This window comes from Prinia subflava, chromosome 2, assembly GCF_021018805.1.
Source record: "Prinia subflava isolate CZ2003 ecotype Zambia chromosome 2, Cam_Psub_1.2, whole genome shotgun sequence".
NCBI classification, from domain to species: domain Eukaryota; kingdom Metazoa; phylum Chordata; class Aves; order Passeriformes; family Cisticolidae; genus Prinia; species Prinia subflava.
In genome coordinates, this window is record NC_086248.1 from 28,925,550 (window position 1) to 28,947,490 (window position 21,941).

The 21,941-nt window shown below is 39.2% G+C and overlaps 1 protein-coding gene across 1 annotated transcript in view; it reads right to left on the reverse strand.

Moving 5' to 3' along the window:
- Positions 1-17,493, reverse strand: part of LMBRD1 (LMBR1 domain containing 1) — a 67,311-nt gene extending 49,818 nt beyond the window's left edge. The window contains exons 1-5 of the mRNA XM_063389430.1: positions 17,366-17,493; positions 16,712-16,888; positions 8,627-8,687; positions 1,819-1,916; positions 783-850 (exon numbers count right to left, since the gene is read on the reverse strand). Coding sequence (XP_063245500.1) covers positions 783-850; positions 1,819-1,916; positions 8,627-8,687; positions 16,712-16,888; positions 17,366-17,425 — 464 coding nt within the window. The 5' untranslated portion in view covers positions 17,426-17,493. The remainder of the gene's footprint in view (positions 1-782; positions 851-1,818; positions 1,917-8,626; positions 8,688-16,711; positions 16,889-17,365) is intronic.
- Positions 17,494-21,941: the final 4,448 nt, after the last annotated feature.

A 21,941-nucleotide genomic window follows, 5' to 3' on the forward strand; every position in this document is an offset into this window, starting at 1 on the left:
ATTTCACTCTAGTTTCTACTTCACACTCCAGTACCTTGCTATGGATCATTTTAGCACACATTTTGCAATTTTTATCAACTTTACTGCTGCAGTCAAAATGCTAAAATGCTTATGATACAGCAGACATTAGGAAGATTCAGTATTGGTGTGCATGTCATGCTTAATGAGGATCTGAAATCAATTTTCTGCTACTACTTGAAGTTTCAGAACAACAGCACCTGCTCCAAACAGCTTACTCACTTCAGTAATATTTGCCTTTTAAACAAATGCCAACAAAAGCTTAATCACTAGAAGGCACAATTAAGTCAAGTATAACCCCACTACACTTAAATTCTTCAGACAGCATTTCCATTTAGGAAAGTATAAGTACATAATATGTAACCATTGCCCTAAAAAGCTGTTTTACAATGTCAATTTCAGAAAAAGCACTTGAGAAAGGCAAAAAGCTATTTGATGAACATGGATGAAGTCAAATGTTTTACTACCTGTTGAACAGCATTGATGTAATTGTGTCAAAGCCACCATGTCCTTGATATCCATTCACACTGCATGTTCAGTCAGCTTGGAAGCACAAGCACCTCCACAACTAAGAAAACCATTTTATCTTCCAGTTAAACTCTTACTTCTCAGGTACATAATTCTCAGGATACTTAAGCTCTATTAGTGATTAAGCTAATGTTGATTATACAGATTGAGTGCATCATAATTTACCTCTTAGAAGCACAGAACAGAACTCTGATAAATAAATCTTGCACAGAACAGTGCTCAATACAAATACTTACCCAATTAACAGAAGAACAGCACAAATTGTGATGAATCCCAGAGTGTATTTGAGTGCAGTTTTAACCTGCTGAATATTAAAGAGAAAGTTAATATACATTGACATAAAATGAACATAAAGGGATTTGTGCAAACTTTTAAAAAGTATACTTAGTATAAAAGATATTCAACAAAAGGCCTCCATAAAAAGCATGAGTAGTTTTATATATGTCGTAAGTATTCATACTTGAAGAGTCTCATAGCTTGAGAACTAAACAATGACATGGAATTCTGCTTCCATGGTAAGCTATGCATTTGAGCAGCTGTGGCTGGAAGGTTGGATACATTCAGTGCAAATACACTCAAAGAAAATACCTACTACTGCTACTTTATATTATGGCTATTATTAAAAGTCTGCTTATGTTAAGGTTACAACTAAACAGGAGGGAAAAAGATCATGATTAATTGATTAGAAGATTGTTTAGAAAAGTATTTTCATTTGAAACGTAGCATTTTATTGCCATGCAGTTACTCTATTCCCTGGGAGGTCTCAAGTCAATGCACTACACAAGTAAATATGTTAGCTTCAGGTAAATTACTACTGCCTACTTCAAGAAAAAATACTTCTGCTACAGTAGAAAGACACTAAATTTGAGTACCTATTTCAGAATCAGAACCATCTTCCTATTCTCTACTTTAAAAGCTGTCACTATATATGGGTTTTATTCTATGGGAAGTCTCACATAAGTTTTAACTTCCTGTGTATGAAACCTTACCCAAAAGAATTTTTAGGAAGTTTAAAGAATTCATGAAAATACAGACATTAATTACTTATCTCACTAGAGTTTCATTTCATGCAAGACCACAGCACTTAGACTAGACAATGTCAGACTATGTCTTACTAAGAGCTGCTAAAGGATTTTTACAGAACTATAGTAATAGACTTAAATATTACAATGCTAATACAATTTCTAAGTTAAAAAATCATTCTTGCTTTCATATTTCGGCTATATTCATTTGCCTTTTCACTGCTTAGTGCATTTGTTAGAGTAAACTTACTGCGCATGTGTTGCCATCATCATCTTCCTTCTCCTCATAATAGAAATAGACAAAGGGAATCCACAGAAAGACACAGAAGAGAATGATCGAGTAGAGAGCTAGGAGGAAGAATTAAATTAAGAGACAGTTACATTGGCACTTCATTTACTACACAGTAATTCAAAGGAAAGACTAAAACATTATTTTCCTCTCATTTCAAGCTCTTAATTTCAACCATTAAAAAGTTAGTAAAATTCACTAGCCAGCATGCAAACTATTACTGCTTTGTGAACTCCAAAGGACTTTAAAGTGAACCCTTTCAGACTAAGGACTTCAACTCAGCAATAATAAAAGACTAAAAGTAATCAACTGTATGCAAGTGATATACAATACCAGCACACAAGCTTAAAGCACAGTGAATAAAAGCAAGCTAAGCCATCCAATAACAGGTTGTTCAAAAAAGTGTATATTAAATGAAACCAATTTAAAGCTATTTTGACCATTGGACTCAGCATCAGATCCTGCTTAGTAATGTAAGTACATCATGGATGAAAGACATGTTTGCTACTAACCTCAATTCACAAAACAAGGTGTAGCAATAGGGTATCATCACTTCATGCTCCCTTTTTAGAAGAAGGACTAATTGGAGATTGCAACAGATATTTAACTGAGTAGCCACTAAACCAAAACAGTCCTACTGTCATGTCACTTTGATGCACAGGTGATCATAAAGAAAAAGGTTTAACCCATGTCTTGACAAATACCATCAAGTTTTGAAGATATCAAGACAGCTGGTCAAAATCAATTGCACTGATTAGGCAGTGGTATCAAAAGATCAATTTCAGGTAGAGAATTCCAAGTTTAAATCTTCATCTCTCTGTACTGTTAGTTGAACATGCTTTAGAACATGACTGAGGAAAATCTTTTAAAACTCCATATTATCTTATACTACGAACATTGGAGAAGTCCATTAGGAAACTAAAAGCTGTGAAGCAGTATGTTACAGTGTTTGCACTCCACAAGAAAAGTATCCTGGAACAGTTTACTAAGCCTTCAAAATGTCAGAAGAACTACACAATCAAGACTGCTTCTGCCAGCACAAAATTGCATCTTTGAAGCAATAAGTAAAAGCACTCAGGACCACTTAAATCCTGTAATCTTTGGCTGTTTTTCATCTTTGCGCCATTCTGGATGAAATTAACATCTTTCCATATACACATATCTATACGTAATTAATACCTCTCCATGAATACATTAATTCCCACCATAAGTCTGTCACCTCTTATCTTGACTAGTACACTCCTCACAGTGCTCACATTCTCCAAAGAAATCTACCTCAGCATTTTTTCCTAAAGTTGGTAAAGAAGCCAAATAAAGTACCAACACCTAGAATCTAAATAGAATTTATTCTTTGGAAAAATATTTCAAAGTGTTAAAAAGTATCTACTGTTTAGTGTACTGAGTTAGTTTGGCAATGCAAGAAGATAAACAAGTTCTCAGTTCATGAACTCTCATATTTGCCAAAAGCAAAACATTCAGGGCTGTAAAAATACCTCAAAACCTCAAACTCTAAAAACAAACCTTCCTAGACATTCTAGAGCAGTAGTGATACGACTTCAATATTTTGAATACTTTCAGAAATCAAGGCTGTCTAATCTATAATCTGTTTTTTTAGACTAGTCATAAATCTACACCAAAATGGGCCAGTAAATTAGGCAAGTTACACACATCATTAGTCCAAGATCAGAATAATCAGTCCATAGAGGTCACCACAAGCACAGAAAATCCTCACTTCCAAGTTATACTACACTGAATTCAGCATACCTATGAGCATACAATATACATACTACAGCATACTACACATAATTCAGCATACTTATGAGGTGTGCCCTTATTAGCTCATTACATAATGAGACTATGATCCATGTTTCTTCCAAGGGGATAAAAAGATTAAAACCACTATGAACTGCATGGGTAACTTTATTTACAATGAATCATTCAGATTGGAAAAAAACTGCAAGATCCAACCTCTAAACATGTTATGTGCTGCCATTAAATAGCTAGAGAACCACAGATTAAACAGACCTTCAAGTATTGCACACAGTATTATAAACATGCAGTAGTATAAATCTACACTTAAAACTGAAAAAGCTCTTCAGTTTTCTCTGTTGAAAAACTTGGTTGCCACAGTAATTTCAGAGGAATACCACAGAAAAAAGGCAGCTTTGGATTTGCTTTTCCCAAGAAAATAATTCCAAGATAGATCTTTTGGCTTACATATCAGGTGGTTTTAAACTGCCTGTGAGGATTTTTTAGTAGAAATTGAAGATGAAGTCTATAACTCACATAGTGGAAGCAATTAGCATAGTTGCTATTTTACTACAGAAGCCAGATGAGGAGTGGCTGAGGTCACTTGGTCTGTTCAGCCCAGAGAAGGAGACTGAGAGGAGACCTCATTGCAGTTACAACTTCTTTGTGAGGGGCAGACACTCATCTCCTCCCTGTAGGACCCGAGGGAATGGCCTGAAGTTGTCTCAGGGGAGGTTTAGGCTGGATATTAGAAAAAGGTTCTTCCCCCAGAGGGTGGCTGAGTACTGGAACAAGCTCCCCAGGGAAGTTCAAGAAGTGTTCTCAGGGCAATTCTCTCAGGCATGTGATTTTTATGTTTACATGGTGTGATTATTTGGGTATTCTGCACAGGGACAGAAGTTGGACTCAAAGATCTTAACAGGTCCTTTCCGACACAGCATATTCTATGGTTCTGTGTAACTTTAACAGATTTGCCCAAGTGCCTGTCAAAATGACAGGAAACTGATAATCTGGTTTTTGAATTTTAATTTTCAGAACTCATGAAAAAGGAAATGCAGCACCTTTCATAAACCCATAAAACTTAGTTACCTGCAGGCAAGACTCTAATTGTCTGCTGTCCTACCCAATAAAAGGGCTCTTCATTTCCTGAAAAGCTAACCTTGAAAATCAAAGGTCTTGCAGCAGCCAACAGCCAGTCAGAGTGACAAAGATATTCCCTTCCACCTAACTCCCCTGTGACCTTTTGGCATAAAACTTTGTCTCAGCTTTCAGGGGCTGCTCTTTGTTCTAGTTCAGAGGTTAAACTTTTGTTTCAAAACATTCTTCTGGGTTGTAGCAGAAGCTTGAAGCACTATCACTGGAAATGTGCTTCAGTACAGGGCCAGTACTGCAGTGTTTCCTGCCACAGTCTGCGGAATCTTCAGCAAGAACTCCTTTGAAAGGTTTGTCTGTGGTGAAGTTGTTCCTTAGAGACAATTCTCATCTCAAGATGCTCCTTCTGCTGATTTGCACCATATCAATACAAAGATACCTTAACTGTGAGAAAGTTACACCTCATAGTAGTCTTCAAGTAACAACCATAATGGTCCCTTTATTACATTTTGCCTTCTTGGTTTTTTTGTTTTTTTTCTAGAACAACCAGAAAGGTTTCAAGCTGACTATCCAAGATCAATATTCCCTCCAATCCTTTTTAAGACACTAGAGGAGGCTCAAGAATATTATTTCATCAGAAGTCTCTTACATCACACAAAACTTGCTTTTCCAGATGGTATTATATACAAGAACATTACACAACATCAAAATTACTAAGCTGTTTAAAAAAATTTCTTCTATACTCCCTCACTTTTTCTGCTGAGAAGTCACAAGGTACTTCTAGAAACTTAAGATCAGTCTTTCTTCCCAAATATGTTATTCTCACAACCCACAAAAAATGTTTTAAAATAAGTTTTCTTCAAGACTGGAGAAAATACCAGTTGTATTCCCAAGTGGAAGTAAAAGAACACAAAGCAGTAACAAAATTCAAGTCAGACACTTGTTTGAAGCAATTCAGCACAGTAAGTTTCAATGCAGACAGATTTCCAATTTATGTTCTAGCGCATTGCTCCCAGAAAAATTATGCTAATTAGGAAAGTGTTTCTGTAGAGGTAACTCCACAGTATTTGTCAAGTACAAGCTATTTGTCAAGCTATGGATCACTCATAGTACTTAGAATGGCTTCTCCTAAAACCAGACTATGAAAACATGAAGTCATATTTGACTTGCACTTAACTCCTTGAAGCCCAAATTCTTGTGTCAATGACTCAGTGTTAATGACTTATCAAACATTTGCAGTAAGCAGACAAAACTTCATGTAAAAATCATCCAAGTAATACCACTTACCTTTTGGATAAATTCTTACTCAAACTTTAACCTAGGAATACCATACTATTGCTGACTTAAAAAGGAAATGGAAAATCTGAAGTTTAGCATAGACTTCAAAGCACATGTGAAGGGATCCCATATAATTTAGCAGACAGTCCTTGCCACACTGTAGCTGGGAGTCGTCTAACACATGCAGGTCAAAATCTTGGTCTCTCTCACAAGAAGATTAGAATCTACCAATAATATCCTTTCACCATTCCCAGAGTTTCATCAAAGGACACTGAACATCAAGGTGACTCCAACAGGTAGTAATTGCTTACTACAGGAAGAACTCCAGAACACACCTCCACTGTCAATTGTTTCAACCTCATTCTTTGTGATACAAAGCAAACTGTGCTGGACAGTTTTCAACTATAACACTTTCTGAAAAGAGTTTTCCTTCCAAACAAACTGACATGCATTTTTAGAGCATTTGCCAACCATTGATCATTGTTCAATCACTAAAGTACTGTGAGGCATGTTCTATTAACAGCTGGGTTTAGAAATAGTGACATACTAAGCCACTATGGCTTCAAAGCAATTATTAGACTGGCTTCCTAAGAAAAGCTTTTAGGCTGCTGAAATCCCACTTTAAGGTATAGTTATTTGAAGCTTCACTCTGAGAGGTACCTCATTTACCATTCTACAATACAAATCCATTCTACTTTTGTATCAGTCTAGCCAAGAAACCAGGTATGAGAAATAATATTTGTCATGGGGGCTAACAATTATGCAAAAAAAAAACCCCTTTTCTATATTTAGTTAGAGCTTTATCAGTAAAAAGCAATGCAAGCAATGCAGGTAGCAAAGTAACGATTAATATTCTAAAATGTCAGTTAAATCACAGTCTCCACATTCTTGCTACAATTACAGGTGACTTGGACTGAAGGAAAATGACCTAAGTCCACTAGTAATAACAAATTATCAATACAATTATGGGAGTCAAGTAGGATCTATATAGTTATCTCTCCATTTTCAGGAGACACAAGAAAATACTGGTATTCACATTCTTAAATACAAAAGGGTACTTTACTTCTGCTCATCCTGTCTGTTAAAAAAAAACCATGATCAAATACTTTCCTAGGAAGATAGCAAAAAAAAAAGTTGAATAGTATTACAATGGAAGAGTTGCTTAACTTTCTCCTTCTCAGCTGTGATGTCACTATGCTGGGCAACATCAACAGAGGACTAGACGATACAGGGGAGGCATTGTGTTTCTACATATGATTTTGGAGGTTTCCGAAAAGTAAGTTACTATTATTGTTCACTTCCATGTAGCTCTAGTTATAAAACTAGTTATGAAAAATTGTATCTACTCAAATTAAAATCACAAAAGAAAAATATTTTAAAAATATGTTTAAATTTTTACCATCTGGAGGATATGCTATGAAATAAGATGTTTGTCCCACAGTATTTCAAGTAGACCTGTCCAGAAAGGCCAAAAACAAAAGCAGTTTTCCCAATTTAAATCTATTTCAAAAAAATTTTCAAAAAATTAGTTCAAGATTTAACAAAACATTCAGCAAGCCCAAAACAACTTACAGAAATTCATCACTAAATCAGTCTCACAAACCTATAGCAAACAGTCCACAGAAGAACTTGAAGATTATTCCACTTTATGAGTTGGGAAATATTTGGTTAAACGAGACTTTGGCAAACTACAAAGAATAGAAAGCAAATACAAGCAAATTCCACTATTATAAAGGGAGGAATCTCTGTGTTAAAAGTTCCTTTTTGAAAACAGAGAAGTCTTCTTACTACTTTTGACTTTATTCATCTTATTGCTGAGTGAAGCCTATTCCAATTTGTCACTATCACTGGCAGGCAATAATTAATCTGTAATTTAACCAAGTAAGTACACTATTTGAAATAATTTCCAGATCTAAAAATATATATTCAAAAGAACCACAATATTCTATGAGAAAAATCTTCAAGTCTTTGGAGATGTGACCAAAAGCAGGCAACCACCTCTGAGTTTGCACCATTAACTGAAACAAGCATTTCACTCAAACTGTGCTGAGCACACTTCTATACCCATTACATATATCCATTAATAGTACAACTTCTCTCAGTTTTCATAAGGACCCCCAAAAAACTGATTTCAGACTATGCAGAGGTTTGGTGAACAGTTATTTCAGTCATTTTTTTAATTTCAGTTCTATTTGTGATTACCACTTTTGAATAAACTCAACTCATTTATGGTCCTCCACAGCAACTGTTATTTAGAACATGGTAGTTGCTGCATCTGAACACTTAAAAATGTTGCACTCATGGTTGCATGAACTTTATACACGGTAGACAAGTTTCACACTGCTGCATATATAAGTGCCATAAAAGTTACAGCAAAACGACATTTCCCTTAAGGGACCACAAAATATACACACATAGGAAACATGTGAACCACAGATTATATAACAGAAACCATTAGCCTTTTCATGAACTGGCTTTATATATTTGCATTTTTAGGGGGCTCTTGAAAATAAAAATTCTCAGAAGGGCTCCAAGTATAAGACTCATGTTTATTCAAAAAGGGATAACCCAGTATGATCTCCAAAAACTTCATGACTTCATTTAAAAGTTCTATTATTTGGAAAAAAATTTAAAAAGCTAAAATACTTACTGTAATATCCATAAAGTACAGTGTCTTCAATCTGCCTTGAAACATTAGCATCAGCCCAGACCTACCAATAAAGAAGAGAAGCATTTATTATCAAATGCAATAAAAGAAGACTACATGAGAATCAACCATTAAAGGACACAAATAGAGGGAGACAGATAAAAACTCTACTTGTATAGAATTCCATGCTAGAGTGCTAGCAACAGTGAAAATCACTGGGCAATAGGAATAAGCATAGGACAGTTTCACAAAAGGAAGGGTTGAAACCCAAAAGAACACTAAGTAGTTTTGGCAGCTCCCATGTACGTTCCGCTAATTCCCACTTTAAGAGTCTCTGAAGATAATCATAGAATAGGTTGAAAGGGACCTTCAAAGATCACCTAGTCCATCCCTCCTGCCACAGGCAGGAACACCTTTCACGAGGTCAGGTTGTTTAAAACCCCATTCAACCTGACCTGGGAATGCTTCCAGTGATGGGCATCCACAACTCCTCTGGGAACCCTGTTCCAGAGAACCATCAACCTCAGCATAAATTTCTTATTTATAACTCTCAGTTTAAAGCTGTTACATCTTCTTCTGTGCCTACAGGCTCTGGTCAAAATTGTTTCTACATCTTTCTTATAAACTCTCTCTACACTGAAAGGCTGCAACAACATTTCCCCAGAACCTTCTCTTCTCCATGCTGGGCAACCCCAACTCTTTCAGACTGTCTTCACAGGAGAGGTGTTCCAGATCTCTGACCGTGTTTGTGGCCTTGTTTTAACAGCTGTCTTGTGCTATGGGCCACACAGTTGGACAAAGTACACAGTATTTCCATCACAGAACAGCTTTGTTTAAAATTTGCATATACAGATGCAACCATACTTAGACATAAGAAAGAACTTTTTATGCTCAGTTATATATAATTCATTAACTTTCATTTTTATTCATTATTACATCAGTTTAAGCTATCATCTCCTTTTTCAGAAGTACGAGACTTCACTTCTTTGTTTGACCAAGACTTGAATTACATGAATATTCAACTTAGCAATATCTAATTTTACAAGTCAAGTTCCAAGAGCACTTATATCCCTTATTTGAACAAGAGTGAAAGTAACTGCACTACTCATTCCTGGGGAATGGTCAAGAGAATGGACGCAATGAAAGTGAAAACACAACTCTATGTTGGAAACAGCAGTCAGTCGGGTGGCTGAAGTCAAGTTCTTGTGCCCATTCCCTCTCCTCCAAGAGAGGAACTTGGTTTAACAAAGCTAAATATTTTATGACATGATGGTTAGCAGACAAACTCAGGAATTGAATACAACGGTCCAACGCTGCCAGCACAGTTTAAACATATTTCTGGATTGTTTTCGTTTGTGGGATACTAATCTACATGTGGCCAAGATCAAGAAAGTAGTTACTCAGAAACAGAATCCTTCAAAAGCTAGAGAACACACCAACATTACTGAATTGGTGGAAACAAAAAGAATTTAAAAAAAAAATCCAGTACTGTCAAAGCTCTTCTTCATTTCTCTATGCAGGTTTTCTTCAAACTGGTAAGATTAATCCCTTTTAGTTGTAAAGATGCGCACACTAACAAGTAGATATGAAAATGCAAATGAGCATAGTACTTAAACACTGCTCCCATAAGACTTAAAGACACTTTGGCATTTGGTTTATCAGTTCTCACAGAATTGCACAAAGTCTTCTGGAACACGGGCTTGATGACACACCATTAACACTTTTTCTATTTTCTCAGAAAATCAGCACCACCTTCCTCTTTCTTACTATTTTAAGACTGCCAGTAGGCCAGTTTACATTAAGCTTTTAAAATTCACTGTATCAACTAAATTAGATTATCATCCAGCTGAAATTTGAGTAGAAAAATACACATCCATTTTGACACCTAATCAGCAAAAAGAAAGGATGAAAAATATTTTAGCAGAAGGGGCAGAAGCAACACCTGAAGTACCTGTCAGATACACAGTAAGTTCAGTCTGTGAAGACTGCCAGGCTCACACCCAATAGCGTTTTAAATAAGAAATTTCTGGGCATTTGTATTAAAATACACAACAAAAGAATTTGATTACAATAAGTAAAGAACACATACAGGACACCTATTTTGTCTCATGTAAATATTAAGAAAATGCTTACTTTAATCCAGCCTAAGGGAAAACCAAGACTGAACTGGACTGTTTGCATTGCTTGATTCCAAGTAGCTATTGGGAGAAAGATCTCCCCTATGAGCAGTAGAGACATTTAAAATGCACAGAACCCAAGAACAGGAAAGAAAAGCAACAGTGAGACCCAAAGTTTAAGAGTCACAGCCACTGTACAGAAGGGGTAACTAGTAATGGAAATACATATGGCTTAGCTGCCCAAGAACTGCTTCCTTCAGCTACAGAAAAGCACTCTTAACAAAATACAGATGTAGAACTTGAAACATTGTAACTGCTTTTCATTTTGTTTTTCAAATTAAGTTGCATACAGGACCAGAGTAGTATACTAGGAAACATACACTACACCATATTAAAACAGTGAGCTGCTACATAACACGAAACAAACTCAAATTGCAAATGTGTGCATTTCACTACCACATCTGCCTCAGTGTACAAACTTTGCATTACTCTGCACAAGAAGAATATGTAATGCAAGCCAATTTAATGATATATCATAACTATTATGTCAGCTTCCAGTCAGCTGCCAAAGCCCCACTGTTAAACTAAAAAGCAAAATACTTATTTTTAACTGGCAAATTATCCATGTGCACACACCACCAGCAACTCAACAGCAGTAACTCGTTCATCTGAGCTGTTTCAAAGGCTAGTGACAGCAGCAGTCTTGTCAAAAGCAAGCATTGCTACCTAATGAGTATCAGAGCTCTGACAGTCTCAGCATTTCTGGTGACTACTAGGGTATAGGAATTTACTAAACTAGCACATCCAGGACTCAGCTGAGAACTCATCTGGACAGCCTCTGGATCTAGTCTTTCTTTTCCATCCATTACAAAACAAACTTACAGTATATACAGCAAATGGCTTAGAAGCACAATAGATTAGGGAGGTGAAAATTCATACTGCCTTCAACAAACAGTTTAAGGTGTCAAAATGGGACCACAGAATCTCTTAGGACCTGCAGTATTCAGGCACTCTGCACTGATACCTGTACCTTTAATGCACTGTACTGAGAGACAAGGGAAGCCACAAATTGCAAGGATAAGTGCAATGAGCATGATGACCCGTATTAAACTATTAGGCTTAAGTATTTTGTAAAATAAGTCACATTAAAAACATGTAAAACATTACATTTACATGTAAACATTTACATTACATTTACATGTAAAACATGTAAAAACATTTAAAAAATGTAAAAAGTACATATGCTAGTAAAATGTTCCTATTTAAGTAAAGATATAAAAAAGCAGCTGAAGATACTTTAAGTTTACCTAAATGCTACATCCAAAGCAAAGCTCCCTCAGATTAATTTTATAATTACATTGATGGAAAATTAGTTACAAAGAACACTTGCTCCTACACTGTTATTGAGCAATTATTGAGCAGTCTTTCTCCTCCCAGCAACTGTCCACTTAGTGATTCATATTAACATATTTCAATAGAACAGTACTAATCAAACTGTACAGATAACTTCCCCAAATAAAACCATTGTAAATGAATCTGACCTTCTACCCTTTTTGGTGAAGGGACAGCCATGAATTTCATTCTTTTGTCCCCATTAAATTTGACATTTCTACTGTCACTGCTGGACCCTGCAAGACTAGAGAAGCTAGCTCCCATTCTCTGCAAACGCCCCTTTAACAGAGCTTAAAGTTAAGAAACATTACACGTTTCAGTATGTGTGATGTTTCATCAAATGTAGATGAAGCACCCATTCTACTGATTAGCTCTCCCAAAGCTTAGGCAATAAAAGGAAGATGCAGTATGAAAGACTGGAGACCGAGTCCTAGCATGGTTAGATATGAAGAAATTTCATATCCAGATCTCAGATCTTCTAGCCTGTTACCTCCAAAACGGGACAGTGCCAGGAGTTTGACTGCCAGATGGAAAGTAGCAATCAGAAACATGCACATCTCAGCCCCACCTGCCTAGCATCAACATTTTGGCCAACTATTATTGCTTTATAAGTAGTAATTCTTACTCGGGAAGGAGGCATGGTCTCAGTCAATAATAACTTCAAAGTTAACACCTTCCTAAAAATAAAAACCCTAGACATTTCTAGTGGTTTTGTATTCTGAGTATCTACATAATGACTTGCTCCCCTCTCATCCTCATCAGATGCAAAAAACCTTAAATGGTCTGCAAAAAGTATCTCCCATTAAGCAGATGCTACTCTTCGAATCATTAAGAGGATACCCAGCTTTTACCAGGTCATGCAGACACCCAAGGCTTGTGATACATTCAATATTAACCACACTGAAAGAAATGCCACTGGCTCTTAACTTCATATAGTAGCAAGAATTCACACGTTTCAAAAAGAAAAGGAAAGGTTTCATCACCTTCTCTGCCTTCAGCTAGAACACAGGAAAAAGACAGTACAATGATGGGAGTATCCGTGTTTCAGGCAGTCCTCCTGCTGCAAGACAGCATCAGCTATGCTTAAATACTTATGAGACTTGTAGGTCAGACCCAGAGATCTTGGGTTCCAGCACCAGTATTATGTTTTTAAGCTATGGTGAGGTTTTCTGTTCCTATGTGCTTGTTTTATGTCAGACAAGTTTTCACATCAAACGGATCAGATGCAACTGGATGTATTTGAAGTCCTTTGAAACAAACTAAAGCACTGACAGTGCTCATAGCCAAAACCTTTGAGTTGAAGTGGTGCTGTTGAACATTATCAGGGTTTCACTCAAAAGGGAAAATTCAACTATGTATCAATATTAAACCAAAAGCCTCCCTTCCTACTTAACAGAACTGTGAATCAAAGTAATAGTTGCAGTGAATTCTACTGTGTAACTACTGTGCAAAACTTGCCAATACCAAACCTGTTCAATTCACTTAGCATAAAAACTTTAAGATAGATTTGGTAAGTCTCAAAATATGGTGAGATACACCATTATCTGCTAAATGCTACAAGCCACTTTTTTACCATAAACAATAATTTGTAGTAATAGAAAGATGTATAAGCAGTATCTTAACAGTTCTGGTGAAATGAACAAAACCTTAAGTTAAAAAAGGCATAGCATATACAGCCCTTGTCAAGGAAGGCACTTCAGAACACATGATGGAAAATGGAAAAACTTTAAAGCTAATTCCTCCAGAAAGCAGCATCATATTCACAGCCTTCACAAAAACATACTCTGGGTATTACAGTTCAGGCAATCCTTGTAGCCAGGACATACCACCTTCCCTTGTCATGGAACACACACAAATCTCCATGAGAACTTTGAACCACCAAAGCCTTCAATTTAACCACCAGCTGTTAGTATAACGTGATTCTCTCTAAGTTTGCTACAAGCCTATTCATCTTGTAAATCCTCAGCTATATCTACAAGTTGACAGTAGGGTCAGATACATTAAAAATGAACTGAAAGTCCACTGCAGTTACCTCTTTCAAGTTGAGCATCCTTTTTTCTCATCACTCCTAACACTGATACCAAGAAATGCAGCTGGGAGGTAGAGGAAAAGCAGACATACAGAAAGAAAAATTTCTTACTTCGAATCTGGATAACTGCCACTACTCTTCTGGCATCAGCTCTGAAATCATTCAGTTGGAAGGTTTTTTGATGAACTACTAATTTATCTACAGAGAATATTATCCACATCTGCTGACTGGATCTCCCTCAAAAAGTCACTGAAAAGATTAAAGACTTAACTCACCCTGGTCATGCAAAGCAACAAAGGTTTCTTGCCAGAGTCATAGTCCTTCAGACCCCAGCATCAGTTATAGGAAGTGTTGGGTTTGAAAGAACAGTTCAGAGGTAGGCCAGTAATCTTCAGGAAATATTCTAAATTCAATTCAGTCTATCCTACTTGCAAAGCAATAGCAGGAAAGAAGCACATGCTACTGAGGACAGTTTAAAAGCTTCACCAATTGATGAAGACCACAGAATCATAGAAAACGCTGAGTTGGAAGGGACCATCAGGATCACCACTCCCAGTCCTGTGCAGACACGATGTGCCTCATTTTCAGATGTTGTCAGCCTCCTGCCTCAACATTACCTCTAAACTGAAATTACCAAATCAATAAAGCCATCTTTGTCTATAGGTTTGTAGGTTCTGACTGATTTCAGATTCACTCAACTTTGAAGGCCACATTAATATTTCTATACCATAATTTTAACACCTGTGTTTGGATCAAATACATTAATGTCAATAGATCTCTGCAAAGTCAGAAACTCAATTCAGCTGAGATTAAAAGACAGAAGAATGCTTCTTCAAGGCAGTATAGAGCAACTGGATTTCAACAAGCCATGAGAAGTATCTACAAACATTAGGAACTAAGCAGAACAAAGAAGCCTCAGAAGCATAGGCAAAAAGGTGCTTTACAAAAAAAGTCTTCACCACAAGCACGAAAGCTTGCTCTCAGTACAATTTTTAAATAGAATTGGTCCACCCCACCATATCCCAGCATATACCCATTACCAAGGAATTCTATCCCATGAAAAACAGTATTATAAGTAATTTTCCTTCAAGCAATTGTATTTCCTTAATAAAAATTTGTAGTGACTGCATGACTACCTCTGAGAACCTTCTCTCACAGGTTTGTTTCTAATTAGCAAAAATGTGTCCTTTGCAACAGGGAATTCTGCCTAGTCCCCACTAAAACTGCATTTTTCAGCTGAACCCAGTTGCATCATGATTACTTCTCTAGATAGGCTCAATGTATTTAAGACTATTATTTTCATTGACTTGCTAGAACCTTGATATATGAAAGATCTCTTCCATCTTCTATATTCACTTTAATTCTAAACAAGCAAAGTCTGAAAACACAAACTTTTCAAAATAACACTGAGCAACAGCTTAATTTATTCTATATTAACCCTGAGCAATAAAGATGACAAAAAAACATATCCCAGCTCAATTCTAAAGGCTTCTCATAACTTGCATTTATATCAGCACCAGTCAAAAAGCACTGTACTAGCTGCAAGCCAGTTTTTAAGCATTACACAGATCTGGCAAGACCTTTATATTCCTTTGGAAGTAGGGCTGGAAGCGAATAGAGTCTGGTGGGCAGGCATTTACCTTTCTCCCACTCTATCATTTGTTTCAGGGTCATAACTTCTACTATAGATCCAGTCAGGCTCCAAACTCAAGTAAGTTGTTATCCAACTTACTTGTTATTCAAGTTAGCTACATGCTCCAGTTTGACCTCTTGTTACTCAGAATGTTCTCACAAAGACATTGGGTCAATACCTTCAAGAACTCTTCTTGAAAATTAAAGTAATATTTGAAGCATTGTGAAGACCACTTACAGAAATGGTTAGAGCAGATGACAGCGAGTACTCATCTCATTAGGAACTCATTTTGCACAGCAACCCCCCTACACTTTATAAATGCAGTAGTTCAGTTAAGTCTCCATCAGCCAAGAAGAGATATGAATGCATTCCCCTACACCAAGCGTTTCTGCAGCTTTCAAAATGCTTATTAATTCAGGCTTTACATTATAGATAGATTAGCACAGTAAATCTTTAAATGTTCCAGCACCTATTTTTTTTTTGCTGACAAAAAAGTCAATTAAAATAATCCTAAATCACAAAGCAGCAACACGGTCTAGTTTTGAAAAAAGCGCAACAAATTTTATTCTGCAAAACTTTTTAGTGTATCACGATACACTAAAAAGCAACACTTCTGCGATTTGTTTATATCTTCTATACAGTACCTTCACTCTTATGCACAACAGAAGGAACAAGCTTTTGGAAAAGAGTAGAATATCTGAGAAAGAACAGAAGTCAAAACTGAAATCCAGCTCAAATACCAGACATGACTGTTTTATGCACAGTACTAGTTTTATGCAAAGTAGCAGCTTTGAGAAAAGTCAAATCACCAAAAGAGATATTAGCACTGGTTTCAAACACTTTAAAACCCAAGAGCATCCTTTTGCAACACAAGTGCTTGTTTTGAAGAAGAAATTAACGTTTTTGGCAGTCCATACCTTAAATGTACCGTTTTGGTTTTTCATGTATGAGACCAAAAATATGTCCACTGGCAGGAGCGCTGATGTGATAAGAGCAACAGCCAACGCAAAAATTGCTGTGATGGTAGAAATCACTTCACTTTCCCGCCGACTCTGGTACTTGCGCACATAAACCCAGCAGAAAATTAGAATGGCCTGAAACACACGGGGAAAAACTTATGAGTTGTAAAATAACAATGTCAGCAAGTAGGTACTGCTGTTAGACCCTGTACAGATGACTGGCAGTGCATCAACACATTTTTTACCCGAACACTAGGACCAGCGTTATATCGACCACACAAAAGTCACTTTTTCTTAAGAGCAGCTTGAGCAACACCACCAGCGCTCACACACGGAAGACGCGCAAACACAAACAACGCGGCTCGCCGGGCAGGAGGGCAAGGCAGCAGCCCGCTCTCCGCTCCGGGCTCTGCTCTGCCCTGCGGCACCACCGCCGAGGCACCCGGGGAAGCCGCAGGGAAGCGCTCCCGGCCGGGATAAGCTCAGCGACACGGGCGACGAGACCGGGCGGGATGCCCAGCACCGGGACAGCGAGCGGCCGAAGGAGTAGCAGCCGGCCCAGGGAAGGGATGTTTGAGGGGGCCGCCCCAGGGCGGCGGAGCCGCCTCTCACCAGCAGCGCCAGGCCGAAGAGGCACCATCCCGTCAGCAGGTCAGACGCGGCCGCCGCCATCTTCGCTGCCGTCAGCGGGAGCGCGGCCGCCCCGCCGAGGCGGCGCTTACAGCGGGGCGGGCGCGTCACCGCGGCAACCGCCCCACGCCGCGTGACGTCACGCGCCCGCGGCCGCGCACCCCGGCCCGCGCACCCCGGCCCGCGCACGGCCGCCGCCTGCGCACCGAGCGGAGAGCGGCGCTTCTCCGGGGGACAGCAGTGACGGGAGTTCCCCGGCCCCGTCCCGTGGCAGAGCGCAGCCCTCGGGAGGCGGGAGCGGGGAGTCGGGGTGATAAAGAGTTGTCCTCATCTCTTGCTCCTGAGAAGGGTTTGCCTGCCCTTCCCTCCCGGGGCCGGGAGGCTGAGACAGGGCAGCGCTCGGTCCGCGGGTCCTTTTGCCTGAGGGACAGTGGGAGGGGAGGAAGGGGGTTTGAGGAAAGGTGAAAGGTGCGCGAAGAGGTATCTAGCACTTTCAATCCTTTTATTGTTGCTTTTTGCTGTAAAACTACCTAAACCATCTCCCGGAGGCGCCGGGCAGGTGTGCGGGCGGTGCTGGCGGGTCGGGGCCGCTCCCGCAGGGATGTGCGGCGAGGGCAGCGCGGTGCCTCTGCCCCGGGCTCGACCTAGCGGCGATAGTGCCAAACTCCGGGCAGGATCGCGGTCAGGTGAGAAGCGTCGCTTCGGGACGCCGTGCCCGGTGTGAGGGCAGCCGTGGGCCGGGAGGCCTGTGGGCTTAGGAGGTGCCTTGCGGAGTTCGTGTTCCTGAGAGTGTGGGTTTGTTTGCACGAGGAGTGGAGGACCTTCATCTGCAAGGTGCTGCAGCGTGTCTTAGTCTCTACTTTGCTCTAAGTGCTACATGCAAACAACCATGGAATCCTCAAGGCTGGAAGAGACCTTTTAAAATCGTCCATTCCGACCACCCACCCTGCACTCCACTGTAACCCCTGAACCACTAAACCTCATCAGCCAGCACCAGATCCGAATCCTCTTGTTGCAGCTCCAGGGGTGGGGACTCCACCACCTCCCTGGGCAACCCATTCCAATGCCTGAGCACCCTAACGGTGAAATTTCCCTCAGTATCTAATCTGAATCTCCCCTGTCTCAGTTTAGGACCGCTCGGTTGGGTCCTGCAGGAGTGCCCGGAATAGCCGGGGGATAGCCCTGTGCAGAGCGCGGGCTGCAGTGCCGGGTGTCTGCTGGGTGCACAGGCAGCTTAGCGGTGGAAGTGTTTATGAGCCTTGATGGCTCCTCAGCCTTGGTACGAGGGGCTCAGAGACCCAGGCAGGCAGGCGTGGGCACATTCACGTCCTGAAACAATAGAGACGTTTTGTATGTTTCCATCTACTGAGAGAACAAACGTACTCATGCCAAGCAAGAGGAGGTTAAAATTCAGAGTATTTTGTTTGTAGCCTTGTGAGAAGAGACTGATTTGGACAGGGGAGCCCAGCCTGGGAGAGGTGAAGTTCCAGGTGCTGTGTGTCCAGTGGGGCTGATGGGAGCTCCTGGTATCAACAGTGTTCGTGAGCCAAGTGTGAGGTCAGGTAAATGGAAGGACCTCCTGTGGGCTCATAGCCTGGAGAGATCTGTTGATGGAGGGGCTGTGAGAGCTTTATCCCAGATTGAGTTTTGCCTCTGCCAAAACTTAATTTGTATAAGAGACCATTTAGCTGAGACAATAGTGTATGGTGGTACTTGTGAGCCGTATCCGGGGCATCTGATGTGTGTGCTCAGGTGGATGAGTTCTCTCAGGAAAACTACTTGATGATGTGCATGGTGGAGTAGCTTTGTCACAAGTTTGCTGGGGTTCAGTTTGCTGTGACAGTGTGGTGATGGCACTCACAAGCAATGCATGGGGTGGTTGGGGCAGCAAGAGTTTGGAGAGGCTTGCAGCTTTGCAAGAAAGGGACCTGTTTTGGGGAGGACAGGAGAAGCGGAAGCTTTGTCTCAGAGCAGTGGATGCATGCTGTATTTCTCAATTTCTTTTCAGGGCAGTTTAGAAGGCACTGGCATGTGGCAGCATTCATGAAACGAGTAATAATGGAGTTGAGGAGGGTTCTGGAGAGCTTGTAAACCTTGCAGGTAGGTACCTGCAGGGGCTGTGTTGACTCATGGAGGGAAATGTTGCTTGCAGGGACAGATACCTGTGCCATATATTAAGTTACTGTGAGAACAGTGCAGGTGGAAGCAAAATGAAGTGAATATTCACAAGGTGCTTGGATAGTTGGTTGTAGGTGCAGTTTTTAGGTGAGCTTGTGGCATTGCAAGGAAGGGTCTGCTGGTGGAGAAGTGGTATTGTTTGGGAGGCTCATTCTGGAAGGACAGGTGTTTGTGCTGTGTCTTGTTTGGTGTGAGAGCAGGGGCAGCAAGCAGGGCTGTGCAATAGCTGTGCAGCTCATGAGCTAAGTGGATAGTTCATGACAATCCAGGTGAACTTGTAGTCTGATGAGAAAAGCAGCAGATACTATAAAATTATAATCAGTTACAGGCCAGTAAGCAGATTGTGTTATGTCCTTTTAGTTGTTGGTGGTTTAGGATTTTTTCTTTGTGTGTGTTTTTTACTATTTTACTTTTACCATTAATGTATGTGTATTATCTCCAACTGAGAAAATATTTCCCTGGATGTCATTACTATTAAATATGTATGCTGCAATTCAAAATTGCCTAAGAACCCATGAAGAATTAAAACCCTCGAAGAACTACATTAAAAATAAACTATTCCCAAGAGGGAAGGGAAGTAATTTGCCCTTGGAGTATATAAAGTTTTTATATTTTGTACAGCACACCTTTACCAATAAAATATTGATATACCAAACATCAGGGACCTGTAACTGTTTAAGAATTAAGGCTGCTGTTAAAATTAAAAAAAAAAAAAAAAAGAAATGCTACAGCTCTATGCTACCACAATTATTTTTGTTTTGACTCAATGGTAACATGAATATTTAACTTCCTCTAGTAAATAAGCCATAAGTGTACTCCAGCATGATCAAAAAATCTTTTTCTTTCTAAATAGCTGAGTTCATATAGTTTAAGGAAGATTAAAAAAAAAAAAAAAACCCGCCCAAAATTATAGAGTTTCCACTAACAGAAAAATTCAATCTTTGAGTCTTTTGCTGAAATCTTTCAATATTTTTGCAGTAAATGGTAATATTAAAGAAATTCCCATAATTCTGTCAATCTTTCTTGGTAAATGTGGTTGGTAACCTAGTTTTAATTGGACAGTGAGGAAAGTTTTAAAGGTTTCAGTAAAAAATGTCATGTCTCTGTGTGTAAAATGATTAATGTTCATAGTTTAAAGGAAGAACTTCAGTTTTTGTTGGAATGGTAGTAATACTTTTAAGTACAGTGCAGGCACAATGGAAATTTTTCTAATGTTACCACTATGGTATCTGACTGTGATTGGTTTTTTTCAATACCGTGTCACCACTAGCATTCTGAATGGCTTTTTTATTCCCTAAAATTCAGAGTTTATTAATTAAAATAATTTTATCCCTTACTTTATAAAAATTAGCAAATCTTTATCTGAGGACTTATCTACAAACAAAATGCAAAGGATCAGTTTATTTTTTTTTTACCATTGGGTGGGACACTGCAGATGTCAAGTACACAAAAAAAAACCCCCAGTTTAATGGCAAAACTAAGTGGTTTTTTTAATGTTCAAATAGTGACCTTTGTCTACACATTGTGCCAACAAAAACCCTATAATAATAAGTCTTAAAAATGGTATTCAATTTATGTGTTGACTCTGGTGAGGAAGTGGAAATTTCACCTGTTGTTACTGTTGCTGAGAAACCTAAGACTAACATTTTTCATGCCTGTATTCACACAGCTCTTTATGTAGGAGAGTGCTCATGGATAAATCGGAGATCAGATTTCTGAATACTCACAATACTCACAATGTCTATTGACAGCACTACGCTTGAGGATACATTGATTAGATGTTTCTTGGCATTATCAGAGCCATGTTTGTGTTTCTCAGTCACTGTAGACAGCTTCTAGGATGGCTGGATATAGTGTCCCAACTCTACCTGCATTTTACTCAGTTGCAGTGTTTTATCATGGGGTGAAAATGAGCCAGGACAAGAACAAAGGTACATGAGGCAGTGGGTCAGTAAGACTAATCCCTGTGAGACTCTGGGGCAAGAAATAAAAAATGAGGCAAGTGGTCACAGCACAGAAGAAATATTTCCACTGTGTACAAATAGAAGAGGAGGTGAGAAGAACAAATGTACCTTTTGTGCAGAGACTTAGTGCTTGAGAGTAGGTAGATGGTTGTGGTATGAGCCAGCCAGTGAAGTAGCATCATTAATACCAAAGTTGTTGATCACCTACAAGCTGAGAGAGTGTGGTACCACACTGAGTGCTTGGGACTCTCATGATCAGCAGTGCTAGTGCTGTCTGCAGTGCTGTACACCAGTGCTGCATTTCCAACAGCCAGGTTAGGCTAGCACGGTGTATAGAAAGATCTCAGCAGTTCTCTCTGTTGTGCTATTCTCTCCTACACTTCAGTAGTGGGTGTGCCTCTTTTTGTGCCTACACA